Source organism: Aphidius gifuensis, linkage group LG3 (genome assembly GCF_014905175.1).
Source record: "Aphidius gifuensis isolate YNYX2018 linkage group LG3, ASM1490517v1, whole genome shotgun sequence".
NCBI lineage: Eukaryota > Metazoa > Arthropoda > Insecta > Hymenoptera > Braconidae > Aphidius > Aphidius gifuensis.
In genome coordinates, this window is record NC_057790.1 from 3,751,260 (window position 1) to 3,764,274 (window position 13,015).

Below are 13,015 nucleotides of genomic sequence, written 5' to 3' on the forward strand. Positions count from 1 at the left end.
TTAAATATTATTTGATAATATTATTGTTATTATTTATTAGCAGCACCTGTTTCCGGTCAAAAAAAAAAAAAAAAAAAAATTCGTGGTCGCCATTTTAAGGACCTGCTTGTGTGATTTTTGGACTCGCGGCGTCAGTAAGACGTCCATTTATATTCGGTAAGTTAATAATCCAATTATTAATAATAATTAACAAATAATCAATTAAACGAGTGTCCATTTATTCAATGATAAAATTTTCATTATATTTAGTTGATATTTATTTTTTATTAACCTTAAATTCAAGTATTTTAATCGTACTTTAATTATTGTGATGAAATTTTACAACGCCGAAAAAGACGCCACATAATCAATTTTAAAATTATTATTATTTTAGATTTTTATATTATTTATTTAATTATTTTTTATATATTAATAATCGTAATCCATTGATTGTATGTTATCAATGCTAAACCAGTGCTAAAAAATTGTAAATATTTTTATTTTTAAAAGTTCTTAAATATAGGCATCTTATGTGAGGTTAGCTTAACAAAAAAAAAAAAAGAAAAACTTATCGCCATGACTAAAAAATAAATTATACAAATGATGAACATAATAGATAGGGACAACTGATAATCCTTGATCGAATATCAATCTATCCTGACTGTATAATTAGTTATTAATTTTTAATAAATAATAAATACAAATTAAAATACATTATAATTAATTAAAAAAATTTCTTAAATAATGTTTCAGTACTCCCAAAGATAAAACAAAAAAAAAACTTTTAAAATGGCAGACAATGATGATCTTTTAGACTACGAAGATGAGGAGCAAACTGAGGCAGTTGTTGATGGTAGTGGTGATGCACCAGCTAAAAAAGAAGTCAAGGGTACCTATGTATCAATACACAGCAGTGGATTCAGAGATTTTTTACTTAAACCAGAAATTTTAAGAGCAATTGTTGATTGTGGTTTTGAGCATCCATCTGAAGGTAAATTAATACTCCAAATTTTATAAATTAATTATAAATAATATGTACATAAAATGATGACTTTAATAGATAGGGACAACATATAAATTATGAATGAATATCAATCTATCCTGACAAAATTTGACTTTGAGTAATTAAAGCTGATGAAATAAGTTTTAAAAATTTAACTAATAATGTGTTGTGTTTTTCTTTTTCAACAGTTCAACACGAATGTATTCCCCAAGCTGTACTTGGTATGGACATATTATGTCAGGCAAAATCTGGTATGGGAAAAACAGCTGTTTTCGTATTGGCAACATTACAACAATTAGAATTGACTGAGAATCAAGTTTATGTACTTGTTATGTGCCATACACGAGAACTTGCATTCCAGATTAGCAAGGAATACGAAAGATTTAGTAAATACATGCCAGCAGTAAAGGTAATTTTACAATTTAAATTTATACTCTTAAAAAAATAAAATACAAAATGATGACTTTTATAGATAGGGACAACATATAAACTATGAATGAATATCAATCTATCCTGAATTAAAATTAAACAAATAAATTCATATGTTTACTGTCTGTATAAATATTAATTTAATTTTCGTTTTTGTTATTAAGGTTGGTGTGTTCTTTGGAGGTTTACCAATCCAAAAAGATGAGGAAGTTTTAAAAAACACCTGTCCACATATTGTTGTTGGTACACCAGGACGTATTCTTGCACTTGTAAGAAATAAAAAACTCAATCTCAAACATCTTAAACACTTTATCCTTGACGAATGTGATAAAATGCTGGAATTACTCGGTAAATATTGACATTTAAATATTTATTTAACTTTACCATTACCCACAACTGACAATGTATATTCATTTATTTATTATTATTACAGATATGAGAAGAGATGTACAAGAAATATTTAGAAGCACACCACATGGCAAACAAGTTATGATGTTCAGTGCAACATTATCCAAGGATATTCGTCCAGTCTGCAAGAAATTCATGCAAGATGTAAATAGTCAAACTTCCTCTACTACTTCTACTACTACTACTACTACTACGTATAAACCCTGGACGTTGTTCCCATGTTTACAACACCCAGGACTGAACTCAGACCACCATAAATATTATATTAACAAATACAAAATGATACCATCAGTTATCATACGCGGGTTAGGCTAGCTAGAAGCTAATGATTGATCACAATTATCATCAAATATAATTGTTCCAAAATTAATCCTTGAACACCACCACCACCACCAAGTATCACCAATAATCCTTGGATATGACATCCATCTTTCTTTTGCGTTTTACCATCCTACACTCATCAACAAATCCAACATTTCTTGTTTTTTTTTTACCCTTTTTTTTGTTTAATATTTCCTCTCATCATTGTCCGTCAATCAATATAAAAATTGATAATATCTCCATCCTTATCTCCGCCAAACTATCCATCAATGAAATTTCCTTCAAATTAATTATGAAAAGAAGATGAAAAAAAATCATCAACAGCTAGGAGAAATAAGGCTTTTTTTTTTTTAATTTTTTAAAAAATATATTGATGTGATTAAAATTTCGATTATCGAAACAAAATGAAATAATAAAAAGAGGTCGCGAATGGGGGCTGATGAAGAAAAATCAAGACACCCTGAAGAACGAAGATATCAAGAAAGAAGACTCAAGAGGACCAACAAGGGAAGGGCTTCGATATAAACAAAAAAAACAAAACAAAAATAATAATTAGCTAGGGACCAGTGATTTATCAACCATTAATATAAATTTTATTTATTCATTATTTTTTTATTTATTTAAAAATGAAAAAAGAAAGAAAAATAAATATCCAACTGGCGAATTGGATTATTGATGAATAATATTATATGCTACATCGCGTTTAAAACGGTTCGGGGTAATAAATTAAAATTGAATGATTCAAATCATCAACGTTGCTTGCGGAACTAGAGGTTTTTGAACGAGAAGATGATTTAATAAACATCAGCGTTGTGCTGTTTGGAGATGATATTATGGCTGAGCATTCCTGGGTGAATCAATATCAAATAAACACACAAACACGCAAACACACACAACATCTTGGTACTGACTTGCCGAGCGTGTGTGTTAACATTGTGTTGGCACTACTCTTTGTGATGGAAGTCACCGAGCCGTATGTAATTAGTGTGATAATGTGATCAACAATTGAAATACTCAATAATGAGTTTAATTTCTTATTTTTTTTTTTGTTGATAAATATCAATTAAATTCTCATGAATTAAAAAAGAGAAAAAAAAAATGAAAAGATTTACAATTTGTTGATAATCAAGTGGGAAAAAAAAAAAATTGAATTAAATGTTGATCGAGAATTCATAAAATTATTACAGTCTGTGGGAATGATATTTTAATTTTTTTTTTATCTAAATTTATTCTCAATTAATTGTATAATTTTTTTTATGATTTATTAATTTTTTTTACACAGCCCATGGAAGTCTATGTTGATGATGAAGCTAAACTCACACTTCACGGTCTTCAACAGCACTACGTCAAGCTCAAGGAAAACGAGAAAAATAAAAAATTATTTGAATTGCTTGATGTCTTGGAATTCAACCAGGTAAATATTTGATTTGAAATAAAATTAAAAATATATTTAAACTGTGATAATTAATAATTTTTTTGAATGTTCTTCAGGTTGTTATATTTGTCAAGTCAGTCCAAAGATGTATGGCTCTTGCTCAACTTCTTACAGAGCAAAATTTCCCTGCAATTGGTATTCACAGGGGAATGACACAAGAAGAACGTCTGTCCAGGTATCAACAATTTAAAGACTTCCAAAAGGTAATAATCATTTATTTAAAAAAAGAAACTAATAATTATAATTAATGTAAACACAATGATGATATTTTCAACACCCATGATCACATCATGAATGCTACTCTTGAACTCTCTCCTGAGTGTTTTTAAATTAACTTAAAAAAATTTTAGCTTTGATAAATTGAATAAATAATTATAATTGATTGATAATTATTTCAGCGAATCTTGGTTGCCACAAATTTGTTTGGCCGAGGAATGGATATTGAACGAGTAAATATTGTATTCAATTACGATATGCCAGAAGATTCAGACACATATTTACACAGAGTTGCTCGTGCTGGACGTTTTGGTACAAAAGGTTTGGCAATAACTCTAGTCAGTGATGAGAGTGATGCTAAAATTCTCAATGATGTACAAGAAAGATTTGACGTAAACATCACCGAATTACCTGAAGAAATTGACTTGGCATCATACATCGAAGGCCGATAAATAAATAATAATTAAGCTGATATTTAAATCAGCATGAATAATTAAATATAAAACCGTTTACTTCATAAAATTATGTTGACAAGACTTGTCAATGCTATAAATAATTTAACGAATTAAATTAAAATTGAAAAAAAAAAAAACTAATTATAAATTAAATAAATTGCACCGAGGAAATAATCAAAGAATTTCCTTTGATATATTATAACTTGACGGGAATATTCACAATTGACACGTTATGATAATTGTGGTTTTGATGTAAATCTTTATACATCTCGTTAAAATGTCCAAATCATCGTCTTAATAATCACTATTATTTATACATAAAATATTTTCCTTCTTTTTTTTTTTTTTATTAATCTAGTTGACAATCTTGTATCGAAAAAAAATAATTATAAGTATGTTTGAGTGTAATGAAAAATAATATACTAGAAATATAAAAATAACTTTTTTTAAATTCACCATGTTTTATTTATTTATTTAAAGCTAATAATATTATTTTATTGTTCTTATAAAATTACTAAATTATCAATAATAAATGCTACCTCATTTTTTTTTAAGTTTAAATTTTATTTTATTGAACTTACTGATGAATATGAAACAAAATTTTTAATTTAAATAAGATATCTCTTTGAGTATCTGATGAATTAATTGATAAATTATTTTTTTTAAATAATTAGAAAAAAAAAAAAATACAGAGAATGTTTATCATTTTGGTCGAGATTTGTTCATGGGTTTGTTGCCTTGATTATTTCTTCCCATTTGACCTGGTGGACCTCGATTACCATCTCTGTTACCACCACCTCCACCTCCAGGACCACCACGTCCACCAAATGTTCCTCGTCCACCTCCACGACCACCTCTTTGATTTTGTCCACCTCTGCCTTTCATTTCACCACGACCTCGTGATTTCATTTGAACATCTTCTTTTACCATATCAATGACTTCATCAGGAATACGTAAATATTTTATTGTACTTCCTCGAATGTAACATTCAGGCATTCTCCAAAATTTATCACCATCCTGAATGAATAATTATTGTATTATTATTGTTAGTACAAATTTTATGTGAAATAAAAATATTTATTTATTTGTTTTTTGCTTACCCTGGATGTACAGATGACCTCTCTCAGATTAATATTCATCCAGTTGTCACAACTGACCAAATGACCATTGTATGTTTCACCATTTTTTAATTCAACCAGCTAAAAAAATTACAACAATTATTGTTTATTTGTTTATAAATATTATTGTTAAGTTAATAAAAAAAATTATAAATACTCACCATTGGATGATTTTGTGCTGTTCTCAGTAATGATAATGGTAACTGTTAATAATAAATAATATTTTATTAATTTTTTATACTTTTATTTATAACAATATAGTTAAAATTTCATATAAATAAATAAAAATACTTACCATGTTTGTTTTAGATGTTTTCAAATAATTTTATCAATAAAACTATTTATTCTCATCAAATTTTATAGTTTTTATTTAATAATTATAATAAATAATATTTATTTATTGTTTTAATTAATTAATTTGACTTGAAAATTGTATTTTGATACAAAAAAAAAATACAGCTTTGTTTGTTGTGTCAACGATCAATCAAGTTTTATGAATCCTAACCTAACAATATTCAAGTTTTAAATGTGAGAGAAACCGTGACAATAAACAACAATTTAATCAACATGTTGACAAGCTCCAGATTAACACGTATATTATGTCAATATTCATTGACAAAATCAAACAAAATTACCTCGAGAATTATCAATAACAAAAAGGTAAAATTAATTAAATTATTGACATTAAAAATACAAAAAAAATTTAATTTTAATTTTTATTATTTTAGAATGTAGCAATGATAAATAATATATCCCAAGTGGATTTTAGTCAGGATGTTGTTGAAAAATTAGCTGTACCTTCAATGGAAGAACCATCTCCAATTAATAAATTTGTTTTAAGATCACATACATGTGGTGAATTAACAGCTGATAATATTGGTGATGATGTAAAATTATGTGGATGGATGGAGTTTCAAAGAATGGGAAAATTCATAACACTCAGAGATTCATATGGATCAATTCAGCTGATGATTCCAGATGATGTAAATATGAAGTCAATTACATATTTAAAAAAACAACAATAACAACAAAGTATTATAATTATTTTTTTAAATTACAGAATAAAATGCTAATTGAATTGGTTGAAAAATTAAATTATGAAAGTGTATTATCAATAACTGGCAAAGTAATAGCTCGTCCAAAAGGTCAAGAAAATGATAAAATGAAAACAGGAAAAATTGAAATAAAAATAGATACATTAAATGTAGAAAATAATTCAGTAGCTCAACTTCCATTTTATATAAGACAACATAATATGCCAAAAGAACATCTTCAAATGCAATTTAGATATTTATCATTACGTTTTCCATTAATGCAAAATAATCTTCGTATTCGATCAAATGTTATACATAAAATGAGAACATATTTAATTGATAATTGTGGTTTTGTTGATGTTGAAACACCAACATTATTTAAAAGAACACCTGGTGGTGCACAAGAATTTATTGTACCAACACAAGAACCAAATAAATTTTATTCACTTGTTCAAAGTCCTCAACAATTTAAACAGCTACTTATGGTTGGTGGTATTGATAGATATTTTCAAATAGCACGTTGTTATCGTGATGAAGGAGCTAGACCAGATAGACAACCAGAATTTACACAACTTGATATTGAAATGTCATTTGTTGATCGTCAAGGAATTATTAATTTAGTTGAAGAAATTATTAAAAATTCTTGTGCTAATTATTTTACTGAAAACTTCAATATACCATTTAAAAAATTTACATATGATGATGTTATGGAGCTGTATGGTACTGATAAACCAGATTTAAGAATTCCTAATCAAATTACCAATATTACAAATTTATTTATCAATGATAATAGCAATAATACAAATAAACAAAATAATTTTATTTATGCTTTAACATTTACAAATGATGCAGCTGATTCATTAACAAGTTCAACGAAAAATCAATTCAATAAAATCAAAGAAACTAATTATAAAGATGCAAAATTAATACAAATTAAAATATCTGATGATTGGGAATCAAAAATTAATAATATTGGACTTGATTCATCAGCATTGTCATCAGTATTAAAAATTAAAAATAAAGATGCTTTATTTATTGCAATTGGTGCTAAAAATGATGCGGTAAATTTTTTAATTTTACTTGTTAAAATGTAATTACCCAAAAAAAAAATTAAATATATTTTTTCTTTCAGAGACAATTACTTGGAAAAATACGTACAGAGTTTACAGATATTTTAGAAAGTAAAAATATTAAAATAAGAAAAGATGGTTTCGAATTTTTATGGGTTTTGGATTTTCCATTGTTTGAGGAAAATGATGATGGTTGTTTAACGTCAACACATCATCCATTTACAGCACCTCATCCTGATGATTTTGAATTATTAGAAACAGATCCACTCAAGGTATCAAATATTGTTAAGATTTTTTACAATTTCTTCATCTTAAATGAATAAATAATTAAAAAAATTAATTTTTCTTTAGGTACGTGGACAACACTATGACTTGGTTTTGAATGGTTCAGAAATAGCTGGTGGATCAATACGTATTCACAATTCAGAATTACAACGAGAAATATTAAAAATGTTAAATATCAATGAATCACAAATGATGCATTTATTATCAGCACTGTCAAGTGGTGCACCACCACACGGTGGTATTGCTTTTGGTAAAAAAATAATATTTAATAATTAATCAAGCATTAATTAAATTTTTTTTATGAATAACATTAATTTATTTCAGGTATGGATCGTTTAATTTCCATTATATGTAATTCACCAAGCATCAGAAATGTCATTGCATTTCCAAAATCAATGGAAGGTCGTGATTTAATGTCTGATGCACCATCAGAAATAACTGATGATGAAAAAAAATTATATCATTTAAAATAATAATAACAATAATAGTAATAATTTGTAAAATATATTAATTTTTAATAATAAAAATAAATTAATAAAAACAATTAGATTTTATAAAATTTATTTTAGCATTTTTTTTAAATTTCTCTCGAGGGTTTCTCCAAATGCCTCAAAAAAAAAAAAAAATTAAAATTTATTTAAAAAGTTTTCAACATTAATTAATACATTCAAGGACTCTTTTATTTATAAATTATAAATAAAAAAAAAAAAACACCACTGGGTTATTTATTTATCATTTTTTTTTCCTGTGTTTTACTAGAAATTGTTTCGAAATAATTTCGAAATATTTGGATATAGGTGATATTGAAATGTTAATCAAAATATGATCACACAATTTTATTTATTAATATTTTTTTCATATCAATCAGAACATACACAAGGTGTTTAAAAATTTTTTTTTTAAATTATTAATAAATATACATTAATTTGAAGCTGTAAAAAAATAAAAATGAATTTTAAATTTAGCAAAAAAAGAAAAAGTAAATTTGGATGTTTAAACATTATTTATAATAATTTATTAATATTTAACAATAAAAATGACAATACCAAAATTTATTAAATTGTTTTTTCATGTGTTTATTTATTTATAAATAATTATTTTCGTAAATTTATCAACTGTATTTAGTAATGAAAATTACTTGCTTATTCTAAATTCTATCTATTGGTTTTTTTGTTTTTACGTGATTTTGGTGACAGTCGTGCCTCCAGAAAAAAATTTTATTGTGATTAGTGTATATTTATTTAATTATTGTAATTGTATAAATAATATCAATTAATAATTTTCATGGAAGATTGACATTTATGCATAAAATAACTACATATTTTAATTAATTATTATTTCGATTTTTATTTTTCGTTTCTATCAACATTTCAATACACATAAATATTCACACGTTATTTTTTATTTTTTAAATAATTGTCCATTACAATCGCACTAGTAATTTTAATCACGTAATTAAAAATTTTTTATATTATTTTTTTGTTTGTGCGGACGGAAAAGGACACGAAATTTGTTATTTCAAATTGTTTTTAAATCTGAAAAATTTTTTTATTTATTTTAAAACTTAATTACTTTTGGATTGTTGCATATTAATATTAAATTTTTATTTTAAACTTTATCATTATTTTAGATAATTTATATAATTTTTATTAATAAAATTAAATGCGTTATTTAACTTTGAAAAATAAACTAATCACAGAGAAAAAAAAAAAAAAAATTTATCAATTTGAAAATGGAATTCAACCAGTTAAATCCATAAAAAAAAAAAAAATTGTCATTCAATTATAAACTAATGGGTATCAAAAACATGCTCAATAAAAAAAAATATATTTTTCATATTTTTATAGTTTCAAAGTATATTTTATTTATAGCGTTTTTTACTTGTTTTTTTTTTTTTTTTTCTACTAACTTAATTTAAATTATATATATTTGTATATCTTATTTCTAAATTTTTTATTTTTAAATTTTTTATTGAGTAATTCGTTACTCTTTGATAAATCATTTACACAGTTTTTTTTTTTTTTCTTTTTTTTTCCATTTTAATATCAAATTATAAATTGGCAGTACCACAACTTAAACAAATTAAATTAAATTATTTTATTTCTTAAAATTGATCAACTTTTTTTGCTTTTTTAATTTTCTTTCGTATTTTTTTGTAATTTTTTTTCTATCTTTTTCTTATTTTACATTCAAATTATATTTATTGATTTTTTTTTTTAGAATAATTATTAATAATGACAAATCAATTCGACAAATCTGTTTATTTTTTTTTTATCATTTTTTATAATTATTTTCATGTCATTGAATTTTTTTTTTTTTGTATTTCTATAACTTTTTTTAATATAAAAAATAGTATTTTACATAATGTTGTAACTATTAACGTAAATTGTACATTTATCATATACTTCGTCACAATTATTTTCGACATTCACACTAAAACGTCGTTAAACATTTTTCATTCTCTCGTAGAAAGTCTCATAAAATTAGTTCAATTTTTAAATTATCCAAAGATTTTAAAAACAAAAAATAAACAAGCAAAAAGAACAAAGGGAATGTGTTTTATCAATAGACTTAAAAAAAATATATGAAAAGCAAATATGTTGACTGTATTTACAAAAATAAATAAATGAAAAATATTATTGTTACACAAAACTATTGTTGTAAATAATTTATAAACACGAAACTTTTGATATTAAATATTTCGTTAACAAAATAATAAATGTTTCAATAAAATATGTATCTTGAAAAATTCAACTAGTCTCATTCAAATAATAAATAATAATAATAAAAAAAAAAACGAAACAATTCTAATATATAATTTTTCGATAATCCTTGATTTATTAACATCAATAATAATGATAACAAACTTTTCGATTTTCTCTTCACTGTCATTAAGATAAAAAAAATCATCAAGAATATTTATTTTTTTTTGTTTAAATAAAGCACAACACACATTAGACTTTTCACTTGTCTTGAAAAAATTTTATTGAAAGTTGTTTTTTCTTTATTTTAATAATCAAAAAAAAAAGAAAAAAAAAAGTTATGACAATTCCACAGTAAGAATGTTGTTTACGTACATTCAATGTTCTTGACACACATACACACACACACACATATATATATATTGTCCAACGACAACTATTAATTAACATAATAATATTAATAATAATAGTGTTTGATGTTTTGATAAAGATGATGATGACGATGACGACGACGACGATGATATTGATGAGAAAAAAAAAAAAGAAAAAAAAAAAAAAAAGCAGCAATAATTTACGCATCATCAACAAGACTTGGTAGCCAAAATGCCATATTGGTACATGCTGATGCAAGCATCATGTATTTTGGATTAAATTGTATACATTGTACTGGTGCTGGATGATCACCTTTTAATGTACATACTTCAAATCCAGTATCAGCATTCCATATATGCACAGTACCATCAGTTGATCCACTAAATACAAATTGTGAATCTGGACTAAAACTAGCCTCAATTGGAATACCTTTATTATTAACATATCCATCAAATGTTTGTAATGGTGTACCATGAAATGCATCAACTAAACGTATTGTTGATCCATTTGATGATATTAATATTGTTTTACCATCACGACTAAATTTTAAACCAGTCCAATCACATTCTTTTTCTGGTGTTAATTTAAATGTTGCAAATGGTCCTTTATCAAAACTACGTAAATCATATAATTTAATACAATCAGAATTAACACCAGCAGCAAATATTAAACCTTCTGGATCATATGCTGCAACTGGACGTCCAGATACATTCATAACACCATGACAATTTGGTGAACGTAAATCCCATAATCTCAATGTTTTATCTAATGAACCAGATAAAAATGTATCTTCAACTGGTGATATACATAATGATACAACTTTTTTAGTATGTCCTGGAAAATATCTTATATATTTATTATCATGTAAACTCAAATAACGTATTGTATCATCAATTTTAGTACTACTATGAATTGCTGTATTTTTAGCATGTGTAAAATGTATTAAATCAACACCATATTTTTTAGAATTAACTGTACGCATTTGTGTACCTTTTTCACAATCATATATTACTATTTGATCATCTTCACTACATGATATTAATGTATCACCACTTTGTGAAAAATCAATGCTATTTATACGATCAGAATTTTCACGAAATACTTTCGCTACTTTAAAACTCCTTACCACCTGGTCAACAAGCTTCATGGTTATATTTATTTTTCAAAAAAAAAAAAAATTTATATTATTTTTTTTATTTTAAATAAGAGCAGCACTTTATTTGGTGCACTCTTTTTTTTTTTTTTTTTTATCCTTCTAATTATTTTTAAATTTATATTCTTTTTTTAAGCAAATTAATTGACATAATTGTCGCAATTTTTTTAATCATTTATTATTGGTTTTTAAAGTTTATTATTTTTATTATTTTTCAATTTGTTAAATGACGCTGTATTGTTCTTCTTTCTCACTTGTTTTATTTTATTTTTATGACTGTGTGGGTGTGTGTACGTGTGTGTGTTTTGTTGATTATCTTAATTTTATTGAGAAAAAAAAAAAAAAACTGCATCCAATATATTTCAGCTGTTGATAATCTCCAGTGATGATTTTTATTAATTTGTATTGTTCTTGTATGATGATGATGATACAGTTCAGGAACAAGAAAAAATTAATTAATTTTTAGGATAATGCTTAGTAAATTGAGAATAATACTATGATGAATACAAAGAACGCCGGTTGTCTGTGTTGTATACTTGTATTCCTGTATGCCTGTATTTGTAATTTTTTTTTTTTTTTCTTTTTTTATTATATATTTTCTCTCGAAAGAGACACCTTGGTTGTTGGCGCCTAGATGATGACTCTTTTTTTTTTTTAATCCAACAATGTTGTTATTTTGTTTTTATAAATATATTTATTGTTTTTAGTCAATTGTTGATGATGATCAGTTGTTATTTTTGATATTTATATTGTTTTATTGCTGATTATTATTTATTTTATAAACAAAATGCCGTTTACGTATATGTAATAAATTAATTATTCAGACACAAACCATGCACGATGATGTAGTTTACTGATAAATAATTTTTCACAACAGGCATACCAACTTTTGACGGTGTTATAGAACTTTTGATTAATTTACCGTCATATTAGCTGTATCAACGGTGAAAAAAAATGGCGGTAAAATTTGAATAAGTCATTCGCGTTATTCGAATTAAACTTGAAATTATATGTTAAAAAAAAGCATAGAAATGA

General features: G+C 24.9%; 4 protein-coding genes across 5 annotated transcripts; 2 read left to right on the plus strand and 2 right to left on the minus strand.

Moving 5' to 3' along the window:
- Nucleotides 1–64: 64 nt before the first annotated feature.
- LOC122851505 (ATP-dependent RNA helicase WM6) lies at nt 65–4,463 on the plus strand. Its single transcript, XM_044150771.1, has 8 exons — nt 65–156; nt 733–970; nt 1,171–1,391; nt 1,576–1,759; nt 1,845–1,963; nt 3,423–3,554; nt 3,632–3,778; nt 3,974–4,463. Exons 2-8 carry the CDS (start codon nt 769–771, stop codon nt 4,241–4,243), a joined length of 1,275 nt encoding a protein of 424 aa, XP_044006706.1. The 5' UTR covers nt 65–156; nt 733–768; the 3' UTR covers nt 4,244–4,463.
- Nucleotides 4,464–4,871: 408 nt separating this feature from the next.
- On the minus strand, nt 4,872–5,704 carry LOC122851520 (U6 snRNA-associated Sm-like protein LSm4). Its single transcript, XM_044150789.1, has 4 exons — nt 5,660–5,704; nt 5,526–5,567; nt 5,347–5,445; nt 4,872–5,263 (listed from the first exon to the last, which is right to left on the minus strand). Exons 1-4 carry the CDS (start codon nt 5,660–5,662, stop codon nt 4,949–4,951), a joined length of 459 nt encoding a protein of 152 aa, XP_044006724.1. The 5' UTR covers nt 5,663–5,704; the 3' UTR covers nt 4,872–4,948.
- Nucleotides 5,666–8,293, plus strand: LOC122851495 (aspartate--tRNA ligase, mitochondrial-like). 2 transcript variants are annotated; one of them, XM_044150755.1, is made up of 6 exons: nt 5,666–6,024; nt 6,093–6,347; nt 6,425–7,459; nt 7,531–7,740; nt 7,820–8,003; nt 8,078–8,293. In XM_044150755.1, the coding sequence occupies exons 1-6, from the start codon at nt 5,932–5,934 to the stop codon at nt 8,224–8,226; spliced, it is 1,926 nt and encodes a 641-aa protein (XP_044006690.1). In that variant the 5' UTR covers nt 5,666–5,931; the 3' UTR covers nt 8,227–8,293. The 2 variants fall into 2 exon arrangements, with proteins under 2 accessions (XP_044006690.1, XP_044006691.1); XM_044150756.1 differs by having other exon boundaries at nt 5,934–6,024; nt 6,206–6,347; nt 8,078–8,227.
- Nucleotides 8,294–10,701: 2,408 nt separating this feature from the next.
- On the minus strand, nt 10,702–12,820 carry LOC122851510 (WD repeat-containing protein 82). The gene has a single exon (XM_044150777.1). The coding sequence runs from the start codon at nt 11,972–11,974 to the stop codon at nt 11,027–11,029; it is 948 nt and encodes a 315-aa protein (XP_044006712.1). The 5' UTR covers nt 11,975–12,820; the 3' UTR covers nt 10,702–11,026.
- Between the last annotated feature and the right edge of the window lie 195 nt (nt 12,821–13,015).

What these genes read in the sequence shown, in the direction of transcription:
- LOC122851505 (XM_044150771.1), top strand. Translation starts at nt 769, where the DNA reads ATGGCAGACAATGATGATCTTTTAGACTACGAAGATGAGGAGCAAACT. An exon ending in AATACATGCCAGCAGTAAAG is followed by an intron (nt 1,392 to 1,575) that starts GTAATTTTACAA and finishes TTTGTTATTAAG; the next exon opens with GTTGGTGTGTTCTTTGGAGG. An exon ending in AATTTAAAGACTTCCAAAAG is followed by an intron (nt 3,779 to 3,973) that starts GTAATAATCATT and finishes TAATTATTTCAG; the next exon opens with CGAATCTTGGTTGCCACAAA.
- LOC122851520 (XM_044150789.1), bottom strand. An exon ending in CAGCACAAAATCATCCAATG is followed by an intron (nt 5,446 to 5,525) that starts GTGAGTATTTAT and finishes TAATTTTTTTAG; the next exon opens with CTGGTTGAATTAAAAAATGG. An exon ending in AGGTCATCTGTACATCCAGG is followed by an intron (nt 5,264 to 5,346) that starts GTAAGCAAAAAA and finishes TTATTCATTCAG; the next exon opens with GATGGTGATAAATTTTGGAG.
- LOC122851495 (XM_044150755.1), top strand. Translation starts at nt 5,932, where the DNA reads ATGTTGACAAGCTCCAGATTAACACGTATATTATGTCAATATTCATTG. An exon ending in GAATTATCAATAACAAAAAG is followed by an intron (nt 6,025 to 6,092) that starts GTAAAATTAATT and finishes TTATTATTTTAG; the next exon opens with AATGTAGCAATGATAAATAA. An exon ending in AGCTGATGATTCCAGATGAT is followed by an intron (nt 6,348 to 6,424) that starts GTAAATATGAAG and finishes TTTAAATTACAG; the next exon opens with AATAAAATGCTAATTGAATT.
- LOC122851510 (XM_044150777.1), bottom strand. Translation starts at nt 11,974, where the DNA reads ATGAAGCTTGTTGACCAGGTGGTAAGGAGTTTTAAAGTAGCGAAAGTA.